General features: G+C 35.7%; 1 protein-coding gene across 4 annotated transcripts in view; it reads right to left on the reverse strand.

Annotated features, from left to right (window-relative positions):
- The window catches only part of LOC100378265 (dystrophin-like), a 322,146-nt gene that overhangs the window by 29,567 nt on the left and 265,628 nt on the right, over positions 1-26,951 (reverse strand). For all 4 annotated transcript variants that reach the window (XM_085505169.1, XM_085505170.1, XM_085505172.1 and 1 more), the window contains 10 exons: positions 20,262-20,453; positions 14,459-14,687; positions 13,233-13,450; positions 12,563-12,680; positions 12,206-12,417; positions 11,816-11,970; positions 11,504-11,693; positions 4,856-5,028; positions 1,988-2,235; positions 985-1,130 (listed from right to left, as the gene is read on the reverse strand). In XM_085505169.1, coding sequence (XP_085361295.1) covers positions 985-1,130; positions 1,988-2,235; positions 4,856-5,028; positions 11,504-11,693; positions 11,816-11,970; positions 12,206-12,417; positions 12,563-12,680; positions 13,233-13,450; positions 14,459-14,687; positions 20,262-20,453 — 1,881 coding nt within the window. The remainder of the gene's footprint in view (positions 1-984; positions 1,131-1,987; positions 2,236-4,855; positions 5,029-11,503; positions 11,694-11,815; positions 11,971-12,205; positions 12,418-12,562; positions 12,681-13,232; positions 13,451-14,458; positions 14,688-20,261; positions 20,454-26,951) is intronic.

A 26,951-nucleotide genomic window follows, 5' to 3' on the forward strand; every position in this document is an offset into this window, starting at 1 on the left:
ACCAAAATTAGAGAATTAAAGATATCATTACAAAATGAACAATTCTGAGAGAGGTCGACATGTAGTACCTATATATGTAATATCAAAGCAATTGCACTTGCGGTTTTTAACAAGAAGTTGAAAATATCACTTTTTACCAAAAATGACAAAAATATTCACCGAAATTAGAGAATTAAAGATATCATTACAAAATGAACAAATCTGAGAGAGGTCCACATGTAGTACCTATATATGTAATATCAACGCAATTGCACTTGCGGTTTTTAACAAGAAGTCGAAAATATCACTTTTTACCAAAAATGACAAAAATATTCACCAAAATTAGAGAATTAAAGATATCATTACAAAATGAACAAATCTGAGAGAGGTCCACATGTAGTACCTATATATGTAATACCAAAGCAATTGCACTTGCGGTTTTTAACAAGAAGTTGAAAATATCACTTTTTACCAAAAATGACAAAAATATTCACCAAAATTAGAGAATTGAAGATATCAACGTGAAATGAACAAACCTAAGAGAGGTCTACCCAAGGTACATATACACCAAGTATCAAAGCATTCAGGCTTGTAGTTTTCAAGAAGAAGTCGAAAAAGTAAAACATTGACACGGACGACGGAGACGGACAATCACTCATATGATAAGCTCCGCTCGACAAAGTCGACAGCGGAGCTAAAAAGTAAAACATTGACACGGACGACGAACAATCACTCATATGAGCAGCTCCGCTGACAAAGTCGACAGCGGAGCTAGCAAATATACTCACTAAAATTATGGAATTAAATTTATCAACACACAATGAATTAATTTATATTTATGCAAATTTCCAGACAGATTGGCTAATCATGCAATTAATAAGCACATATTTTAACCCAAAACTAATCAGTTTGTGGATTATCCCACACACATATATGTTAAATTCAAGATAAATTATTCCACATTTAAGACACTTTAACGATTTTTAGTAATCCACTGATGCTTACCAGGAAGACTTGATCAATTCTTTTTTGCCACTGGTCTGCTCTATCATTTAAATGATTCCAACTTTCCAGTAAGACACAAAGTTGATTCTTTAAATTCCTGAGAGATTCAGAAGTAATGTTTTCATCTTCACTAAGTTGTAATGCATCTAGTAAAAAAGAATGGAGTTGTGTTACATATCTACCCAATTCAACCAATGATGACTCAGGGTAGTGTTACATATAAACCCAATTCAATCCATGATGACTCAGGGTACTGTTAAATATAGACCCAATTCAACCCATGATGACTCAGGGCAGTGTTACATATAAACCCAATTCAATCCATGATGACTCAGGGTACTGTTACATATCAACCCAATTCAACCCATGATGACTCAGGGTAGTGTTACATATCAACCCAATTCAATCCATGATTACTCAGGGTACTGTTACATATCAACCCAATTCAACCCATGATGACTCAGGGTAGTGTTACATATCAACCCAATTCAACCCATGATGACTCAGGGTACTATTACATATCAACCCAATTCAATCCATGATGACTCAGGGTAGTGTTACATATCAGAGTAGTGTTACATAACAACCCAATTCAACCCATGATGACTCTGGGTACTGTTACATATCAACCCAATTCAACCCATGATGACTCAGGGTACTATTACATATCAACCCAATTCAACCCATGATGACTCAGGATAGTGTTACATATCAGGGTAGTGTTACATAACAACCCAATTCAACCCATGACGACTCGGGGTACTGTTACATAACAACCCAATTCAATCCATGATGACTCAGGGTACTGTTACATATAAACCCAATTCAATCCATGATGCCTCGGGGTACTGTTACATAAAAACCCAATTCAATCCATGATGACTCAGGGTAGTGTTACATATCAGGGTAGTGTTACATAACAACCCAATTCCAACCCATGATGACTCAGGGTACTGTTACATATCAATCAAGAACACTGAATTAAGACACAAAATGCAGTTACCTGTGGATGTTTGAGAAGCTAAAACACTCTGTCCCTGCCCAAGTGTATTTTCAACAATAGTTCTTTTACTTTCAAGTAAATTAAGGAACACTTTATGATCATCTGATTGTTGCTGTATTGTATTCAAATCACCTCCAACTGGTTGTTGTAATGTTAATTCATCATTTTTCCTGACAAGCCAATCCAATAATTCCTGAATAGTTAATATAATTCCACTCCAATCTTCTGAATTGCACTCCAGTCTTGTCCTGTAAAGTATTTAATATTTGGTGTCAGCACATGTATGTACACATGGTAATGTAGTAGATGGCCATGATGGCTGTATGGTTAGTCAACTTGAGATTTTAATACAAGCAGTCTGTTGGCTCATATAGCTCTGCTGATTGTCATTCAATTTAATCTAAAAACAATCTGATTTCACAAAATAGAAAAAGGGCTAGCATTTTCAATAAACAGTCAAAAATAGCATTTTTACATTAAAATTATCATTACTGGTAGAATTAATGTCACCAAATGAGCAAATCTGATAGAGGTCCACCCAAGGGGCATGCATGGTAGGTTTCGGAAGGGGGGGGGGGTAAAAAATAACAAATAACAACATTACTCACTAAAATTATATAATTTAAATTATCGACACAAAATGAACAAATCACCCAGACACCAATTATCATAGAAACAATTCCATGTGTAGTTATTATAATTGTTATTTATGGAAAATTATATTCCCTAAAATTAGAAAATAAAGTTATCAACACAAAATAACAAATATTAGGAAGAACCAACTGGTTTTTGTTACCTTACAGTGACCAGATTGTGATTTGGCTCACACAAACTTGACTCTGATCTGACCAGTATGTGACCAGATTGTGATTTGGCTCACACCAACTTGACTCTGATCTGACCAGTATGTGACCAGACTGTGCGATTTGTCTCACACCATCTGGACTCTGATCTGACCAGTATGTGACCAGACTGTGATTTGGCTCACACCAACTTGACTCTGATCTGACCAGTGTGTGACCAGACTGTGATTTGGCTCACACCAACTTGACTCTGATCTGACCAGTATGTGACCAGACTGTGATTTGGCTCACACCAACTTGACTCTGATCTGACCAGTATGTGACCAGACTGTGATTTGGCTCACACCAACTTGACTCTGATCTGACCAGTATGTGACCAGACTGTGATTTGGCTCACACCAACTTGACTCTGATCTGACCAGTATGTGACCAGACTGTGATTTGGCTCACACCAACTTGACTCTGATCTGACCAGTATGTGACCAGACTGTGATTTGGCTCACACCAACTTGACTCTGATCTGACCAGTATGTGACCAGACTGTGATTTGGCTCACACCAACTTGACTCTGATCTTACCAGTATGTGACCAGGCTGTGTGATTTGGCTCACACCAACTTGACTCTGATCTGACCAGTATGTGACCAGGCTGTGTGATTTGGCTCACACCAACTTGACTCTGATCTGACCAGTATGTGACCAGACTGTGATTTGGCTCACACCAACTTGACTCTGATCTGACCAGTATGTGACCAGACTGTGATTTGGCTCACACCAACTTGACTCTGATCTTACCAGTATGTGACCAGGCTGTGTGATTTGGCTCACACCAACTTGACTCTGATCTGACCAGTATGTGACCAGGCTGTGTGATTTGTCTCACACCAACTTGACTCTGATCTGACCAGTATGTGACCAGGCTGTGTGATTTGTCTCACACTATCTTGACTCTAATCTGACCAGTATGCGACCATACTGTGTGAATTGGCTCACACCATCTTAACTCTGATCTGACCAGTATGTGACCAGACTGTGTGAATTGGCTCACACAATCTTGACTCTGATCTGACCAGTATGTGACCAGACTGTGATTTGGCTCACACCATCTTTACTCTGATCTGACCAGTATGTGACCAGACTGTGATTTGTCTCACACCAACTGGACTCTGATCTGACCAGTATGTGACCAGGCTGTGTGAATTGGCTCACACCATCTTGACTCTGATCTGACCAGACTGATTTGGCTCACACCATCTGGACTCTGATCTGACCAGTATGTGACCAGACTGTGATTTGGCTCACACCATCTTGACTCTGATCTGACCAGTATGTGACCAGACTGTGTGATTTGTCTCACACCATCTGGACTCTGATCTGACCAGTATGTGACCAGACTGTGATTTGGCTCACACCATCTTGACTCTGATCTGACCAGTATGTGACCAGACTGTGTGATTTGTCTCACACCATCTGGACTCTGATCTGACCAGTATGTGACCAGGCTGTGTGAATTGGCTCACACCATCTTGACTCTGATCAGACCAGACTGATTTGGCTCACACCATCTGGACTCTGATCTGACCAGTATGTGACCAGACTGTGATTTGGCTCACACCATCTTGACTTTGATCTGACCAGTATGTGACCAGACTGTGCGATTTGTCTCACACCATCTGGACTCTGATCTGACCAGTATGTGACCAGACTGTGTGAACTGGCTCACACCATCTCGACTCTGATCTGACCAGTATGTGACCAGTATGTGACCAGACTGTGATTTGGCTCACACCATCTTGACTCTGATCTGACCAGTATGTGACCAGACTGTGTGAATTGGCTCACACCATCTTGACTCTGATCTGACCAGACTGTGATTTAGCTCACACCATCTTGACTCTGATCTGACCAGTATGTGACCAGTATGTGACCAGACTGTGATTTGGCTCACACCAACTTGACTTTGATCTGACCAGCATGTGACCAGACTGTGTGAATTGGCTAACACTATCTTGACTCAAATCTGACCAGCATGTGATCATCTGACGTTCACAAATATTTATGTATACCTTATTTCTATTGATTTCATTCGTAGATTTGTCCATCGTTCATTCATATCATCTAATCTTCTTTGTAACATTGTTGCATCTTCATGTATTTCAAAACTGCGTAGAATTCTGGCCCCAGTCTCATTTAATGATGTGTAAGTATTTTGATGGCTTTCAATTTCAGTTTGTAAATCCTATAAATAAAAGAGCATCTATGTTCATAATAACTCATAACAATGTAAAATGAAAAAACTGAAAAAACAACATGATATTCAATGAATGTATCAAGTTTCATTGTTGAGTGGTTCTTGAATTGAAGATATCATCATGAAATGAGCAAACCAAAGACACCAAGTATTAAAGGAATTGGGTTGGTAATTTTCAAGAAGTTTTTGTTGAAAGCAAAAGTTGACAGACAATTTTAAACACAGATTTATGCACATAACTAATTGAGGATCATATGTTATTCTGAAAAAATGAATAGTTATTTCAATTTCTCTCATAAAACTTAAAGTTAACATAGTCATATCTGGTGACTCCTCAATGTTACCATTAAATAACCCTAATTGTAATTTTTAAAGGAGTTGGTAAATTAAGGTTGAAAGCCTGTATTTGTATATGTAACATATATATCATGTGTTTCCATAGAATTCAATCACATTATTATGTGTATTAAGCAATACACAATAACCCAACTTCCATTGCCATGCTGGGCACTCTCAAAGTGGGAGGCCAATACCAATACCAATATATAAAGAAAGAATAGTTTTATATACCTACCCAAGTTTCAAGAAACTGTTCCCAGTTCCAATCCATGTTGGACAATGAAACACATAGCAAGCAATTATAAAACTGAACAGGTTGGATGTAGCATGGAGCTAAAATAAGAGCTCCATGGATGTAGGAAGTCAGTTAGACAACCCAGTAGGCTATTGCTTTACTTACAATAGCTGCATTTATAGAATGACTTTTAGGGTACATCTGGAAAGCTTATCGCCTCACTAAAATAAGCAACAGTATCCAATTTCAGTCTGTTGTCATAGAAACACCCTTATCTAAATAACTTCAAATTGACTACTAAAATGCCTCCTATATGGTAGATTTGATACAAATACTCTAAATAGAGACCATATCTAAACAAATGGATTAACTAACAATACTGTACCTAATATTATAATTGGATATACTGACTGCTTCCACTGGGGGTTCTGAACAATTCATGTTTGTATATGCAAAGCAGTAAGTGGAAAGTCAATTTTTGTTTTTTCAGAATAGCGACTATCAGTATAAGCTTTCAGAGTTTCAATAGACTATATGTTAGTGAATGGTTATGTAACGTGGATGGAGGGAATAAGGCACCTTGTAAAGAGCGTCAGTTCCATGGTAATCAGTGCACTCTTGTGATTGAAACGTTTCTTTTGATATATCAATGACATATATACATGAGGTCAGAGGTCAAAAGAGCATGATATTGACAGATATAGGATTCTGACTTTGAGTGAAATTCTAGCTTCAGAAAAATATAAGAACAATTGACAGACAAGTTATTATGCTTGAAAATAGCATTTTATAAAGTGTTGAGCACAAATGACTTTACTTAAAACTGAGGTTACAGGTAAACTACACAACAGTATAGCAAACTAAAATACAAAGTAAAAACAAAGTAAAAACAAAGTAAAAACAAATGGATGTTTAAGTCTTTTTAGTCTAATTTTGATAATGTTTGATGATCTAAATATATTTCAGACAAGTTTACTGTGTACAAACTAGGAATAAAACCAAAGCCAAAAACACCAAAAAAAAAACAAAAACAAGCACAATTTAAGAAATATAGTTTTGTATATAGTAATATAGCTGGAATATAAACATGTCAGGAATATGATTTTTTTAACATTAAAATGATTGACATTTGTATCTGATCGTCAAACAAGTACTTGTCCATATTGAGAGATATTGCTCTGGAACAGCATTAATTAAAACAAAATCAGCCATTTTGAATACATGTATAATGAATATTTAAAATTTGAACATAATCAGTCACAGCGAGTCCGAGATATGCCACTAGAATCGCATTCATTAAAACAAAATGGCCGCCAGTCGGCCATTTTGAATCTTATCTGAAAAACAAAATGATGTGCATCAAGGTCCTATAATGTCCAACATATATACATGTACCAAGTTTGAACAAAATCCATCTGTAAGCAGCCAAGAAATGCTTGATTTTGATGAGTTTTTAGCAAAAAAATGGCTACCATTCAGCCATTTTTAATAGGATCATTAAACCAATATATCTGTATATCTATGACATGATGTATAATGAATATTTAAAATTTGAACATAATCAGTCACAGCAAGTCAGAGATATGGCACTAGAACCACATTCATTAAAACAAAATGGCCACCAGTCGGCCATTTTGAATCTTATCTGAAAACAAAATGATATGCATCAAGGTCCTATAATGTCCAACGTATATACCAAGTTTGAACAAATCCATCAATAAACAGCCGAAAAATGCTTGATTTTAATGATTTTTAGCACAAAAATGGCCGCCATTCGGCCATCTTGAATAAGATTGTGAAACAAACTGACGTGCATATGTATAATATCATGTATGATGTATGATGTATATGTGAAGTTTGATTGTGATTGGTCCAGGCATTTCTAAGATATAGGTCCGGAAGCACGCACACACGCACAAACACACGAAGGTCAAAACTGAACAGGGACTAAAAATAAAACTGGCCTGCATGGGTGGTATAATCCACATTGGCTTTATTTCCCCATAGTTTTTACAAATGGACAAAACAACACAAAATGCTCAAAATAGTGGGAAAAACTGCCACGATTCATTCTAGACACACCCAGAGTCATATAAATAATGGTCCTAGAACATATAATTATTTGTGATACACAAAGCTACAGTGTAAATTCTAACATGCCATAGATGAAATAACACTTTTTTTTCAATTTTTATTTCTATGCAAAGAACTTCAAAGGTGCAATCATAATAAACACATTTCTTTGAAAAATTGGTGAACAGTACCAAATTTGTAGGAGACAGTGATACTCATAGTGAACCAGTGCAGAAGGCAGACAATTATACTGGTTTTACTTTTTGCTAAATGGACTTTCTCCTAAATCAAATTCTCTATTATCATAATGCCTATCATTTTTAATAGTTTGTTTTCCCATCTGAGAATGGGATTAAAGCTAATATTCAAAAAATACTGATTTAAGATCAATTTTTACTATTCATATTCTGGGGCAATACTCATAAGATAACAGTGCCTTGCAGTGCAATATAAATTAACCATGAATATCCAATCACAATAATGGAACTGGAATAGGAATAGTACTGAGCACCAATGATAAATTTAAATCAAAGAAAGCTTAGAAAGAACTCCCATGTGCTGAGAGAGTATTGGAGACACATTCAAATTAATTCAAAATTTAAGATTTACTTTTCAAACGAGAAGCTTGGCAACTAATATTTGCCAGCTATTTGAGATGCATAACATGAAAACAATGTGATTCACATTATCATAATTTATAATACATACAGAAAATACATCTGATTTTTCATCTGTGGTTTTCAGTCTAATTAATTCCAGGGCACCTCTGTGATGAATCAATTTAAATCTGATTTTTTTAGATATCAGAAATGGGCTAATAATAGATAATCAAGATGCATGTTTTTCAACATTAAACTAATCATGTCTGTGGATTACTAGAATGAACCAAATGAATTATTATACAAATTTAGCAATTATTATGCATAGATTAGGTCTATATATTGTTTCAGGGCACACATGTAAAAAGTTTCATTATAATGTGATAATTAATCACATCAAACTAAATTGTGGAAAGCTGAAAAGTAAATTATTATGCAAATTATGTGTTAGAGTATAAGATTCATTGAATTAAGATAAGTACTGTCAAATATCATCTATGAAGTTTCATTGAAATGTGATTAAAACCAAAATTATGCAAATTAGGTAATTAATATGAAGTGATTTTAACCCAGAACTGAGCAGGTCTGTGCATTGTTCTAGAGCATCTATGTACCAAGTTTCATTGAAATGGGATAATTAGTACTTGCGATATCAGTGTATAAGACGAAAAATTTACTAATCATTATGCAAATTAGGTGATTAATATGCACAATTTTTTTACCCAAAACTAATCAAGTCTCTGCATAATCAGTACTTGTGATATCAGTGTGAAAGCTAAAAATTGGCTAATTATGCAAGTAAAGAAATTAATATCCACATATTTCAATCCAAAACTAATCAGGTCTGTGTATTGTCCTACAGCAACTATGTTTTCATTGAAAAGTAATGATTAGTACTTGAAATATGTAAATGAATTATGCAAATTAGGTAATTAATAAGCACGGATATTAACCTAAAACCTATCAGGTCTATGCATTGTCATATGACATATATGTACCAAGTTTCATTGAAATGTAATGATTAGTATTTGAGATATCAGTGGAGAAGCCAAAAATTTACTAATCATTATGCAAATTAGGTAATAAAATCTGTGCATTAGTCCAGAAAATCTATGTACCAAGTTTCATCAAAATCCAATGAGTGGTTCTTCAGATATCAGTGGAACAGTCATGGAACAGCTAAAAATTATCTAATGATCATGCAAATTAGGTAATTAATATGCAAGGATATCAACTAAAACATAATCAAATATGAGTAATAGCCCAGAGCATATATGCACCAAGTTTCATTAAAAACAAACATACAGATATCAGTGGAACATACAGACACACACAAACACACACACACACACACACACACACACACACACACACCCACACACACCCACACACACCCACACACCCACACACACACACACATATAGATAGACAGGCTAACTGCAAAGACTACCCTTGTGTTCTTTGCACACACGAGTCAAAACGCATTTTTAAACCTGAAGCAAAAGGGACAGAAAGCATGCACTATTCTAAATGAAAGATGAGGTTTAAACAAAATATAAAACATAGTTGAATTCTGGTGACCTTGCCCTTTGTTATATAATATAATTCCCTTTATCATAGTTTGTTTCAATATAAATATGCATTGTCATAATTAATTTTGAATACAAACAAGTTTTGGGGTTGAACCAACAGTGGGGAATCAGTCTACCGAATGTCCTTAAAAGATGTAAATATCTTACAAAAACATTGGTGCCTTATTTGTTTAATTATTTTAAGGGGCATAGTTTCCAACTTTATTCAAAGTAATTCAGATATTTTAGTATAAAAACAAATGCCTCATCGCAGAAAAAAAGTGCTGCATTTAGACGTGAATAGATTCATAAAACATGCAAGATAACAGAAAATCTTAGCTGCCTTTTGTCCAAGTATTTTGTAATGATTCACTGAGACAAATATGAACTGCCTCATTGTGTGACTACTGTATTATATGAAAAGTAAAAAAAAAACACCCTCTATGAATAGCTATCATGTTGCAAGCTTTGCTTTCCAGTGGAGGGAGAAGTCAACAGTACTGTTGCCTCCTGAGAATCCACATCTTCAAACACGACAATCTTTGTTTTTGAAGTGCGTTTTTAAACTAGTATTATAAAAACTATCATTCTGTTCTAATAGCTGAAACATATTCCTGAGAATTTTCATTTGTCGAATGAACTGTTTGTCAAATACAGAATACATATATTTCAGAACAATTTTCTTTTCAAAATGTGGATGAAACTTGCTTTTTATGTATTTTTTATGTATTATTTTTGATTTGATAATTTTGAACTAAACAGATTTTCTATTAGCTTCAGATCTTGATCAAAGTTTGGCACCCAGTTCATAGGAGTGCTTATATTGATTTTCTGACATCTTGTTTTCTGTAAAGATTTATTGGTAGATTTGCAAATGTGTATCAGACTGTGCAATATTTCTCTCCATGAGTTGGTTTTGAAACCAAGTATAGTATTCCCATGGGATTTGGGGGATACATTACCAAGGATATTAATACAAGATAAATCATTTGCTTCATTGAACACATACAACAATGCATATTTCCACTGAGATCAGTGACCTTTGATGTGTATCACCAGTCAAGTAGAAACAGTCAAAATATTTTATCAGATTTTCTCAATTTTTGCATGATATTTTAATACAGGACATCTGTTGTTCAAACTCAGGGAAGACTTTATACTGATGAATAAGGTGACCAAGTTTGATAAAGTTTGGAATAGAATTAGTAAAGTTATTATGCACACAATAACAATTATTAACGACAACAACGGACCAAATTTTTCCCTTAATATACCTTTCCCTTCCATCTTTGATGGTACGGGCAAGGTAAAAACAATACACACTCTTTTTTTACAAACAAATACACCTTGTTCAGTTATTAGGTTCATACAATGTAGTTATGCAGTGTAATAAAACGTTATATTGCTTGATTTCATCATAAACATGTTGTAATGGTCTGTTCATATGTTTGTCCAAATCCACCAATTGTATGAAATGATTTGAAGTTTACCAACAATACATGCTTGTCAATTTCAGCGACTTAGTTTTTACAAATTAACACCAACAAATTTGATCTTCTCCCTCATGGACTACCAAGTTTTACAAAATAAGAATTCATAAAATTATGTCTATTCATTTGATTGTATCAGATAATTTGTTGACATACCCTATACTGTTTAAGCCATAGTTTTAGCATTTCCTTATCTTCTAATGCCACTTCATTGTCTGTCTCTTGTTCCAATCTTTCCAATGTAGCCTCAGCTTCTGACATCCATGTTAGAAATTCACTTAACTGAATATCAAATTCCTGCAATGCTTTCAGTGCTTTCACAATCTCTGCATGTCTTTCACTTGATCTAAATTAACAAACCATGTAATCACACATCTAGTTATACTCTCAACCAATCAGTGATTAGAAAATCAAATGTCACATAGACATACTCAATAACTATGAGATGAATATTCATTTGTAACTTACTCTGAGGTGATGTATTTCCATCTTGGGTTCAAATTTTCCAGTATTTGCCGTATTTTGCTTGTATCATCTGTACAGTATTCAGTTATTAATTTATGCCCAGATTCATTGACAGTATCAACACATGGTCTCCACTGGTCTACTTCATCCATAAATGCCTACAAAAAAAATTATAATTCTTGGTTCAGATCAGATTTTACATTGTACTGTAGAACTGAAAATTATTTGTCCAGTTTAATTAACACGGTAAGACAATTAGCATACGTTGAAATAATGATATATAGCTACAAGAATGATACATAGATTTGTCATAAATTATTGTTGTTACTTATTAAGTTGAATGCTGACTCTAAAATAACTTTCCTAAATTTACACATAATAGAATTAACCTACCCGATGCCTATCCAATTGATTTTCTAATACATCAACAGTCTGTCCAACATCTTCATTATTTTCTAACAAAGACTCCATTTTTGCCAACCAGTTATAAAGTTCATCCTTTAATTCATGAAATTGATGCGATTCTTCTAACATGTTACTGAGTTGATTTTTTCTAGAGGAAGCCCTGGATACGGAATCATTCCAATGTTCCCTCAACTTACTCACTGTAAACAGGACAAACTTGTTATTGAAGAATTGAAAAATTTACTGTCCACTTTAACTACCTGTGTGGACTTTACATACATCAAAGTAAAGCTTATTTACTCTTTGTCAGTGATGCACACAGGTTTTAGTAAAATAAACACTCACTTTTTTCCTGCAAGGCCTGTCTTTCATATTCAGTCTGTGATTCTGCTTTTAAATTCTCCCCTTTAAATATTAACTCATCTAATTCAGGTTGTTTAACTTCAAGATCTTTTAATACATTCTGTATAAGGAAGATAAAACCAAAAGATAATTTAAAGTTGAACAAAATAATAATAATCAATATTCAACACAATACCAGTCTTATACCATGCATTTTACTCAGAAACATCCATGAAACCAGAACAATGCCATTCAATGCTGTCACTCAATGTTACCATGCAATAGTACCACTTAATGATACCACTCAATTTTACCACATTCAATGTTACCATGCAATGCTGTCACTCAATGTTACCATGCAATGCTGTCACTCAATGTTACCATGCAATGCTGTCATTCAATGTTACCATGCAATGCTGTCACTCAATGTTACCATGCAATGCTGTCACTCAATGTTACCATGCAATGCTGTCATTCAATGTTACCATGCAAATGCTCATACTCTATGTTACCACACATTACAGTAACTCTATGTTACCATGCAATGCTACCACTCAATGCTGTCACTCAACGATACCACTCAATGTTAAAACACAGATAATTGATAACTATGAGAATGGAACACTAGAAATAGAGCAGATGAGGATAAGATTGTCGCCATAGCTACACTCACCTGCTGTTTAATTACCATTTCTCTGATTTCTTCAACATCACCTACAGTTACTATCTGTGACTTCAACATGTGATCAAATAGTGTCAACCAATCATGTAACTTAGCAACCAATTTGTCAAATTCTGGCCATGAAGACTGAATAGAGTAGTCAGTGTTGTCAGTTGACAGAGGAGGTGGAGCAGCTGTTGTTGTCACTCTTGTCTGTGTTACAGTAACAACTGAAATACAAGGTATGTTAGAGACAATATTAAATTTAACAGTTTTGTATGCATCCATATGGTGAAATATTGTCTATGTGATGGCATGCTGTATGGTTGTATCCATATGGTGATGTACTGTCTATGTGATGGCATGCTGTATGGTTGTATCCATATGGTAATGTATCGTCTATGTGATGGCATGCTGTATGGTTGTATCCATATGGTGATGTATCGTCTATGTGATGGCATGCTGTATGGTTGTATCCATATGGTGATGTATTGTCTATGTGATAGCATGCTGTATGGTTGTATCCATACGGTGATGTATTGTCTATGTGATGGCATGCTGTATGGTTGTATCCATATGGTGATGTATTGTCTATGTGATGGCATGCTGTATGGTTGTATCCATATGGTGATGTACATGTATTGTCTATGTGGTGACATGCTGTAGGGTTGTATCCATATGATGATGTATTGTTTATGTGGTGACATGCTGTATGGTTGTATCCATATGATGATGTATTGTTTATGTGGCGACATGCTGTAGGGTTGTATCAATATGATGATGTATTATTTATGTGGTGACATGCTGTATGGTTGTATCCATATGGTGATGTATTGTTTATATGACATGGTGTATGGTTGTATCCATATGATGACGTATTGTTTATGTGGTGACATGCTGTATGGTTGTATCCATATGATGTATTGTTTATGTGGTGACATGCTGTATGGTTGTAGCCATATGGTGATGTATTGTTTATGTGGTGACATGCTGTATGGTTGTATCCATATGATGATGTATTGTTTATGTGGTGACATGCTGTATGGTTGTATCCATATGATGATGTATTGTTTATGTGGTGACATGCTGTATGGTTGTATCCATATGATGATGTATTGTTTATGTGGTGACATGCTGTATGGTCGTATCCATATGATGATGTATTGTTTATGTGGTGACATGCTGTATGGTTGTATCCATATGGTGATGTATTGTCTATGTAACAATTGTACACATACTTGTCTTTTCTTGATAGACCTTAGATTCCATGTCAGCATCAGATATAGGTCTTAAATGTGTGGCCATATGTTTGATTTTTGACCAATCTCTGTTTAAATAATCTAATTTATTTCTTAGATTCTGGGGTAATACAGCTCCTACACTGGATGCTTCCATGGTAAGTCCCAGGAATGTATTATTTACACTGTCCATATTTGCTTGCCGGGCATTCAAGGCATCTTGCATTGTCTGATAAAAGAAAATTATTAGAAACTACAAGACACATGGGTTACTGTCACATAACTATTTGTTTACAATTTAACAAACCTATTATAATTGGTTTTGTAAATGTTTATCATGTATAGTTGACTTTGCAAGAATGGCAGTACAACATTGGAATAAATATAGCGACATAAATCATCTCATGGAACAAGTACATTGACTTTATGATGATTTTTTTCATAATTTTACATACTATCCCCAAAAATATGAAGAAATTTATTTTATAATGTAGGAAATAAAATGACTTCTCCTGTGAATGAGATGGTCTACAACCAGTAAATAAATGAGATGACAATGACACAAAATGGTCATACCATAGGGTCTACCACCAGAGAATCAATGGGGTGACAATGCCATACCATAGGGTCTACCACTAGTGAATCAATGGGGTGACAATGCCATACCATAGGGTCTACCACTTGAGAATCAATGAGATGACAATGCCATACCATAGGGTCTACCACTAGTGAATCAATGGGGTGACAATGCCATACCATAGGGTCTACCACTAGAGAATCAGTGTGATAACAATGACATACCATAGGGTCTACTCACTAGAGAATCAATGAGATAACAATGACATACCATAGGGTCTTCCACCAGAGAATCAATGAGATAACAATGACATACCATAGGATCTACTCACTAGAGAATCAATGAGATGACAATGCCATACCATAGGGTCTACCACTAGTGAATCAATGGGGTGAATATGCCATACCATAGGGTCTACCACTAGAGAATCAATGAGATAACAATGACATACCATAGGATCTACTCACTAGAGAATCAATGAGATGACAATGCCATTCCATAGGGTCTACTACTAGAGAATCAATGAGATAACAATGACATACCATAGGGTCTACCACTAGAGAATCAATGAGATAACAATGACATACCATAGGGTCTACCACCAGAGAATCAATGAGATGACAATGCCATACCATAGGGTCTACTACTAGAGAATCAATGAGATAACAATGACATACCATAGGGTCTACCACTAGAGAATCAATGAGATGACAATGCCATACCATAGGGTCTACTCACTAGAGAATCAATGGGGTGACAATGTCATACCATAGGGTCTACTCACTAGAGAATCAATGAGATAACAATGACATACCATAGGGTCTACCACCAGAGATTCAATGGGGTGACAATGCCATACCATAGGGTCTACCACTAGAGAATCAATGGGGTGACAATGCCATACCATAGGGTCTACTACTAGAGAATCAATGAGATGACAATGCCATACCATAGGGTCTACCACTAGAGAATCAATGAGATGACAATGCCATACCATAGGGTCTACTACTAGAGAATCAATGAGATGACAATGCCATACCATAGGGTCTACTACTAGAGAATCAATGAGATGACAATGACATACCATAGGGTCTACCACTAGAGAATCAATGAGATGACAATGCCATACCATAGGGTCTACCACTAGAGAATCAATGAGATGACAATGTCATACCATAGGGTCTATTCACTAGAGAATCAATGAGATGACAATGTCATACCATAGGGTCTACCACTAGAGAATCAATGAGATGACAATGTCATACCATAGGGTCTACCACTAGAGAATCAATGGGGTGACAATGCCATACCATAGGGTCTACTCACTAGAGAATCAATGAGATAACAATGACATACCATAGGGTCTACCACCAGAGAATCAATGAGATGACAATGCCATACCATACGGTCTACCACTAGTGAATCAATAAGATGACAATGCCATACCATAGGGTCTACTCACTAGAGAATCAATGAGATAACAATGACATACCATAGGGTCTACTACTAGAGAATCAATAAGATGACAATGCCATACCATAGGGTCTACCACTAGAGAATCAATGAGATAACAATGACATACCATAGGGTCTACCACGAGAGAATCAATGGGGTGACAATGCCATACCATATGGTCTACCACCAGAGAATCAATTAGATAACAATGACATACCATAGGGACTACCACCAGAGAATAAATTAGATAACAATGCCATACCATAGGGTCTACTACTAGAGAATCAATGAGATGACAATGCCATACCATAGGGACTACCACCAGAGAATAAATTAGATAACAATGACATACCATAGGGTCTACTACTAGAGAATCAATGAGATGACAATGCCATACCATAGGGACTACCACCAGAGAATAAATTAGATAACAATGACAACCATAGGGTCTACTACTAGAGAATCAATGAGATGACAATGCCATACCATAGGGACTACCACCAGAGAATAAATTAGATAACAATGACATACCATAGCGTCAACCACTAGAGAATCAATGAGATGACAATGCCATACCATAGGGTCTACCACTAGAGAATCAATGAGATAACAATGACATACCATAGGATCTACTCACTAGAGAATCAATGAGATGACAATGCCATTCCATAGGGTCTACTACTAGAGAATCAATGAGATAACAATGACATACCATAGGGTCTACCACTAGAGAATCAATGAGATGACAATGCCATACCATAGGGTCTACTCACTAGAGAATCAATGGGGTGACAATGTCATACCATAGGGTCTACTCACTAGAGAATCAATGAGATAACAATGACATACCATAGGGTCTACCACCAGAGATTCAATGGGGTGACAATGCCATACCATAGGGTCTACCACTAGAGAATCAATGGGGTGACAATGCCATACCATAGGGTCTACTACTAGAGAATCAATGAGATGACAATGCCATACCATAGGGTCTATTCACTAGAGAATCAATGAGATGACAATGTCATACCATAGGGTCTACCACTAGAGAATCAATGAGATGACAATGTCATACCATAGGGTCTACCACTAGAGAATCAATGGGGTGACAATGCCATACCATAGGGTCTACTCACTAGAGAATCAATGAGATAACAATGACATACCATAGGGTCTACCACCAGAGAATCAATGAGATGACAATGCCATACCATACGGTCTACCACTAGTGAATCAATAAGATGACAATGCCATACCATAGGGTCTACTCACTAGAGAATCAATGAGATAACAATGACATACCATAGGGTCTACTACTAGAGAATCAATGAGATGACAATGCCATACCATAGGGACTACCACCAGAGAATAAATTAGATAACAATGACATACCATAGGGTCTACTACTAGAGAATCAATGAGATGACAATGCCATACCATAGGGACTACCACCAGAGAATAAATTAGATAACAATGACAACCATAGGGTCTACTACTAGAGAATCAATGAGATGACAATGCCATACCATAGGGACTACCACCAGAGAATAAATTAAATAACAATGACATACCATAGCGTCAACCACTAGAGAATCAATGAGATGACAATGCCATACCATAGGGTCTACTACTAGAGAATCAATGAGATAACAATGACATACCATAGGATCTACTCACTAGAGAATCAATGAGATGACAATGCCATTCCATAGGGTCTACTACTAGAGAATCAATGAGATAACAATGACATACCATAGGGTCTACCACTAGAGAATCAATGAGATGACAATGCCATACCATAGGGTCTACTCACTAGAGAATCAATGGGGTGACAATGTCATACCATAGGGTCTACTCACTAGAGAATCAATGAGATAACAATGCCATACCATAGGGTCTACTACTAGAGAATCAATGGGGTGACAATGCCATACCATAGGGTCTACTACTAGAGAATCAATGAGATGACAATGCCATACCATAGGGTCTACCACTAGAGAATCAATGAGATGACAATGCCATACCATAGGGTCTACTACTAGAGAATCAATGAGATGACAATGTCATACCATAGGGTCTATTCACTAGAGAATCAATGAGATGACAATGTCATACCATAGGGTCTACCACTAGAGAATCAATGAGATGACAATGTCATACCATAGGGTCTACTACTAGAGAATCAATGGGGTGACAATGCCATACCATAGGGTCTACTCACTAGAGAATCAATGAGATAACAATGACATACCATAGGGTCTACCACCAGAGAATCAATGAGATGACAATGCCATACCATACGGTCTACCACTAGTGAATCAATAAGATGACAATGCCATACCATAGGGTCTACTCACTAGAGAATCAATGAGATAACAATGACATACCATAGGGTCTACCACTAGAGAATCAATGAGATAACAATGACATACCATAGGGTCTACCACGAGAGAATCAATGGGGTGACAATGCCATACCATATGGTCTACCACCAGAGAATCAATTAGATAACAATGACATACCATAGGGACTACCACCAGAGAATAAATTAGATAACAATGCCATACCATAGGGTCTACTACTAGAGAATCAATGAGATGACAATGCCATACCATAGGGACTACCACCAGAGAATAAATTAGATAACAATGACATACCATAGGGTCTACTACTAGAGAATCAATGAGATGACAATGCCATACCATAGGGACTACCACCAGAGAATAAATTAGATAACAATGACAACCATAGGGTCTACTACTAGAGAATCAATGAGATGACAATGCCATACCATAGGGTCTACCACTAGAGAATCAATGGGGTGACACAATGACATACCATAGGGTCTACCACCAGAGAATCAATGAGATGACAATGCCATACCATACGGTCTACCACCAGAGAATCAATTAGATAACAATGACATACCATAGGGACTACCACCAGAGAATAAATTAGATAACAATGCCATACCATAGGGTCTACTACTAGAGAATCAATGAGATGACAATGCCATACCATAGGGACTACCACCAGAGAATAAATTAGATAACAATGACATACCATAGGGTCTACTACTAGAGAATCAATGAGATGACAATGCCATACCATAGGGACTACCACCAGAGAATAAATTAGATAACAATGACAACCATAGGGTCTACTACTAGAGAATCAATGAGATGACAATGCCATACCATAGGGACTACCACCAGAGAATAAATTAGATAACAATGACATACCATAGCGTCAACCACTAGAGAATCAATGAGATGACAATGCCATACCATAGGGTCTACTACTAGAGAATCAATGAGATAACAATGACATACCATAGGGTCTACTACTAGAGAATCAATGAGATGACAATGCCATACCATAGGGTCTACCACTAGAGAATCAATGGGGTGACAATGACATACCATAGGGTCTACCACCAGAGAAACAATGAGATAACAATGACATACCATAGGGTCTACCACTAGTGAATCAATGACATACCATAGGGTCTACCACTAGAGAATCAATGAGATGACAATGACATACCATAGGGCCTACCACTAGAGAATCAATGAAATAACAATGACATACCATAGGGTCTACCACTAGTGAATCAATGAGATGACAATGACATACCATAGGGTCTACTACTAGAGAATCAATGAGATAACAATGACATACCATAGGGTCTACTACTAGAGAATCAATGGGGTGACAGTGACATACCACAGGGTCTACCACCAGAGAATCAATGGGGTGACAATGACATACCATAGGGTCTACCACCAGAGAATCATGTTCTTCATTTGAGGTGGCTGATCCGACTGGTCCTTGCTGTGTTTCCAATAACTCCATAGTGGCTGTCATCCACACACCAAGTTCTTCAAGTTCTTCTAGGAATGTATGTACATTATGTAGTTTATCTTCTAACATATGACGGAATTTAGGTAAATTGGAAGACACCTGCAAACAAACACATCATTTTGCATTATAATAAACATCTTGAAGTAAGACGAGGACAAATCCTTTTTTGTGTTTATTTACTATAAGTACATAAAGTGTTTGTTTGAACATAGATAAATATCCACAGGTAATAAAAACATAGCACAACTATAACAACATTGTCCATGGGAAATCTAAGTTAGATTAAATAACAAACAAGCCATGCATGGCACAGTCCCCGTTAGTTATTAAATTTAAGAAATATAGTTTTGTTTATAGTAATATAGCTGGAATATAACCATGTCAGGAATATGGTTTTTTAACATTAAAATGATTGACATTTGTATCTGATCGTCAAAAAAGTACTGGAACAGTATTCAAAATCAGCCATTTTGAATACATGTATATATATCACATGATGTATAACGAATATATAAAATTTGAATATAATCAGTCAAAGCATTTAAGAGTAGGCTCTATAATCCCAATCATTAAAACAAAATGGCCGCCAGTCAGCCATTTTGAATCCAATCTGAAAAAACAAGCAGCCTATCGGCTGAGATAGCTCCGCTGTTAACAATGCACATTTCAATTAAAGAACTGAAGACATCATTAGAAAATGAACAATATGAATAGTATCAAAGCAATCGGACTTACAGTTTTTAACAAGAAGTCGAAAATATCACTTTGTACCAAAAATGACAAAAATATTCACCAAAATTAGAGAATTAAAGATATCATTACAAAATGAACAAATCTGAGAGAGGTCCACATGTAGTACCTATATATGTAATATCAAAGCATTTGCACTTGCGGTTTTTAACAAGAAGTCGAAAATATCACTTTTTACCAAAAATGACAAAAATATTCACCAAAATTAGAGAATTGAAGATATCATCACGAAATGAACAAATCTGAGAGAGGTCCACATGTAGTACCTATATATGTAATATCAAAGCAACCGGACTTACAGTTTTCAACAAGAAGTATCACTTTTTACCAAAAATGACAAAAATATTCACCAAAATTAGAGAACTGAAGATATCATCACAAAATGAACAAATCTGCGAAAGGTCTACATGTAGTATCTATATATGTAATATCAAAGCAATTGATCTATTGGTTTTTAACAAGAAGTCGAAAATATCACTTTTTACCAAAAATTACAAAAATATTCACCAAAATTAGAGAATTGAAGATATCATTACAAAATGAACAAATCTGAGAGAGGTCCACATGTAGTACCTATATATGTAATATCAAAGCAATCGGACTTGCAGTGTTTAACAAGAAGTCGAAAATATCACTTTTTACCAAAAATGACAAAAATATTCACCAAAATTAGAGAATTGAAGATATCATCACAAAATGAACAAGCAGCCTATCGGCTGAGATAGCTCCGCTGTTAGCAATGCACATTTCAATTAAAGAACTGAAGACATCATTAGAAAATGAACAATATGAATAGTATCAAAGCAATTGGACTTACAGTTTTTAACAAGAAGTCGAAAATATCACTTTTTACCAAAAATGACAAGAATATTCACCAAAATTAGAGAATTGAAGATATCATCACAAAATGAACAAATCTGAGAGAGGTCCACATGTAGTACCTATATATGTAATATCAAAGCAATCGGACTTGCGGTTTTTAACAAGAAGTCAAAAATATCACTTTTTACCAAAAATGACAAAAATATTCACCAAAATTAGAGAATTGAAGATATCATCACGAAATAAACAAATCTGAGAGAGGTCCACATGTAGTACCTATATATGTAGTATCAAAGCAATTGGACTTGCGGTTTTTAACAAGAAGTCGAAAATATCACTTTTCACCAAAAAATGACAAAAATATTCACCAAAAATAGAGAATTAAAGATATCATTACAAAATGAACAAATCTGAGAGAGGTCCACATGTAGTACCTATATATGTAATATCAAAGCATTTGCACTTGCGGTTTTTTACAAGAAGTCGAAAATATCACTTTTTACCAAAAATGACAAAAATATTCACCAAAATTAGAGAATTAAAGATATCATTACAAAATGAACAAATCTGAGAGAGGTCCACATGTAGTACCTATATATGTAATATCAAAGCAATTGCACTTGCGGTTTTTAACAAGAAGTCGAAAATATCAGTTTTTACCAAAAATGACAAAAATATTCACCAAAATTAGAGAATTGAAGATATCATCACGAAATGAACAAATCTGAGAGAGGTCCACATGTAGTACCTATATATGTAATATCAAAGCAATTGCACTTGCGGTTTTTAACAAGAAGTCGAAAATATCAGTTTTTACCAAAAATGACAAAAATATTCACCAAAATTAGAGAATTGAAGATATCATCACGAAATGAACAAATCTGAGAGAGGTCCACATGTAGTACCTATATATGTAATATCAAAGCAATTGCACTTGCGGTTTTTAACAAGAAGTCGAAAATATCAGTTTTTACCAAAAATGACAAAAATATTCACCAAAATTAGAGAATTAAAGATATCAACATGAAATGAACAAACCTAAGAGAGGTCTACCCAAGGTACATATACACCAAGTATCAAAGCATTTAGGCTTGTAGTTTTCAAGAAGAAGTCGAAAAAGTAAAACATTGACACGGACGACGGACGACGACGGACGACGACGACGGACAATCACTCATATGATAAGCTCCGCTCGACAAAGTCGACAGCGGAGCTAACAAATCTGAGAGAGGTCCACATGTAGTACCTATATATGTAATATCAAAGCAATCAGACTTGCGGTTTTTAACAAGAAGTTGAAAATATCACTTTTTACCAAAAATGACAAAAATATTCACCAAAAATAGAGAATTGAAGATATCATCACGAAATGAACAAATCTGAGAGAGGTCCACATGTAGTACCTATATATGTAGTATCAAAGCAATTGGACATGCGGTTTTTAACAAGAAGTCGAAAATATCACTTTTTACCAAAAATGACAAAAATATTCACCAAAATTAGAGAATTAAAGATATCATTACAAAATGAACAAATCTGAGAGAGGTCCACATGTAGTACCTATATATGTAATATCAAAGCATTTGCACTTGCGGTTTTTAACAAGAAGTCGAAAATATCACTTTTTACCAAAAATGACAAAAATATTCACCAACATTAGAGAATTGAAGATATCAACATGAAAGGAACAAACCTAAGAGAGGTCTACCCAAGGTACATATACACCAAGTATCAAAGCATTCAGGCTTGTAGTTTTCAAGAAGAAGTCGAAAAAGTAAAACATTGACACGGACGACGACGGACGACGACGACGACGACGACGGACAATCACTCATATGATAAGCTCCGCTCGACAAAGTCGACAGCGGAGCTAAAAATGCCGTGCATCAGGAACCCGTAATGTCTAATGTATGTACCAAGTTTGAACGAAATCCATCCATAAATGCCAAAAATGCTTGATATTTGATGATTTTTTTAGCACAAAAATGACCACCATTCGGCCATTTTGAATAGGATTGTCAAACCAATGTAACTGTTTATCTATGACATGATGTATAATGAATACAGTCAAAACTGTCTATAAAGGACAGTCAGTGGACTGAGCCAAACTGTCCTTTATAGACAGGTGGTCTTTATATGGAGGTGGCCTAATTTATTCATTTAATCATGAATATTAATTAGGGCCGGAATTTTAAGGGAGATCATAAGCAATACATAAAAACAAGCCTATAATGAATAGGTCTTTTTTAATAAAAGTCACTCATTTTCATCTGGATAATTACAGCTTTACTTTTTTACTACAAATTATATCATGTAAATTCACTGAAACCAAGTGATTCTGCCCATGGATTCAATGGTGTATTTAATGCATAAGAACGATTGTCAACGATCGGCCGCATTGGCGTTTCAGCTCGTACTTTCACACTCTCGCCAAGCAGTCTTATTCCCCAGTCTCTTACACATATTCCATCACAGGCGGTAATCAGTCCCATCGTTAGTATTGTCGATTGTACATACACTGTGACAAAATGCACAGGCAAAGTTGCCGTGATTGAAAAAACAAACAAGCATTAAAAATGAAGAAGCATTGGTAATAAACAAAATTGACCAAACTCATAACGATTGCTCCAACTCTCGGTGTTGAATCAGAAAGTCAAACGAACCGGAAATGAAACACGGTGATCGTACACGCAATTTTACAGTTATTTGTTGCAAGCATCGACGTGTCAAAACTGCCCAAACAAATTTTCTCGATTGCGAATTATTGATATTACCATTTATAAAAAAAGAGGATCAAAATAGAAAACATCTTTCGTTGAGAATAACCCCGAGATGACCCCTCAGTAACAATATGTTTTGCCCATGCGCTAGCTTCATTAGCATAATTTATAACGATCAACAACAAACAACATGGCGGCTAAAATAGGTCGGATTTTGCAATCCTGCAATGAAAGCGAAATAAACGAATGTTTTATTTATTATTTTGTTTGGATATTTCATGTCGACAAGGTAAATAAAACATCTCTCATTTAATAAAACTGGTTCATTTTTCTTGTTTTCGAGACGGGGGGAATTTGCTCTTCATGTGCGAGACAGTCCACAGAAGTGCCGCTGGCCGGCTGGGGATCGATAGTATACCGGGGGTAGTACTGATCGGAAACAAGCTAGTTTTTCATTTCAAACTTTGAATGAAACTGTTTTAATTTGTTGTTAAAATCTTTCCAGTCTCCAGACATTACATTCAGATGATATTCAACTTTTTTTTTTACTTTTTCGCAACTTCACAAACCACGTTGCGATGGTCACCCCTGTCTATTAGCCATTAAGATTGCATACTCGGTAATCTGAACGTAACATATGACCATTTTCCTGTTAGCGATTCGCAAGTAGCTATTGTCTTTTTACTGAGACAGTCTGATGGAAATGTTGGTGGTCGTTATACAAAGGTTAAAAGTGTGAATAGGTCTACAATAGGGTGGTCGCTGGTCGCGTTGGACAGGTGGTCGCTACATCCAGTGTCTTTAACGTGTAAATTGCGAAGGGACTGTACTAAGGTGATTGCTATGAGCAGGTGGTCGCTCTGCACAGGTGGTCGTTAACAAAGGTTTGACTGTATTTAAAATTTGAACATAATCAGTGAAAGCAAGTCAGAGATATGGCACGAGAACCACATTCATTGAAACAAAATGGCCGCCAGTTGGTCATTTTGAATCTTATCTAAAAAACAAAATTATTTGCATCAAGGTCCCATAATGTCTAATGTATATATCGAGTTTGAACAAAATTCATTTGTAAACAGCCGAGAAATGCTTGATTTTTAGGATTTTTCAGCACAAAAATGGCCACCATTCGGCCATCTTGAATCAGATCATAAAACAAAATGATGTGCATCAAATTCCTATAATGTCTAATGTATATACTAAGTTTGAACAAAATCCATCTGTAAACACCCGAGAAATGCTTGATTTTGATGATTTTTAGCACAAAAATGGCCGCCATTCGGCCATCTTGAATCAGAACGTGAAACAAATTGACGTGCATATGTATAATATCATATATGATGTATGTGTGAAGTTTGATTGTGATTGGTCCAGGCATTTCTAAGATACAGGTCCGGACGCACGCATAGACGCACACACGCACGCACGGAGGTCAAAACATAAGTCCTCGTTTTCGGACTGCATCCGAACGGGGACTAATTACAAAAAATATTATATATATCGTCACAAAATAATCAAACCTCATAGAGGTCTACACAAAGAACATATGCACCAAGTATAAAAGTAATACAGAGTTACTAGTTTTCAAGCAGACGTTGTTCAAAAGAAAAGTTGATGCTGGATGAGAGATGACCATGCTTCAAACAAGCATAAAATAATTTATACTACATCATAAAAATACAAGTCATTGAAAATGACACAGTCCCTGTTAAATTTTTGAAAGTTCCCTTTGTGTTCGTCATATTAAAGCGGAGGATTGTCGCGAGTGTGTCCTTGAAACTTGAGTTCCAAGTGGCGTATACAACAGATTGTTTATTTACATCAAAACATGTGTTCCATGTAGTAGTAATATGGCTAAAAATAAAAACAGCCGTTATTCGGCCATCTTTGACTGATTATGAAACACACTGATATGTATGATGTATTGTGCCAAATACAAATGAAAATGGTACATAAATTGTGAAAATATAGTAGTAAGGCCAAAAAGTCAGATGGCCTTGATCGGATTTTGAAATAAATTGTCATGGACATGCATCCTAACATGTATAAAGTACATGTATGTGCAAAATTTGAATGAAAACTGACAGAGCACATCCAAGATGCCTGCCAGTCGACCATCTTTGATCCAATTGTGAAATAAATCGTCATGGACATGTATCCTAACATGTATAATCTACAAAAAAATGTATGTACCAAGTTTGAATGACAACTGACAAAGCATGTCCAAAATACAACATTTTCAAAAAACAAGATGGCTGCCAGTCAGCCATTTTGAATCAAACCGCTAAACCATTGCATGTGCATA

This window comes from Saccoglossus kowalevskii, chromosome 11 (genome assembly GCF_978046115.1).
Source record: "Saccoglossus kowalevskii chromosome 11, keSacKowa6.1, whole genome shotgun sequence".
Classification (NCBI taxonomy): Eukaryota; Metazoa; Hemichordata; class Enteropneusta; family Harrimaniidae; genus Saccoglossus; species Saccoglossus kowalevskii.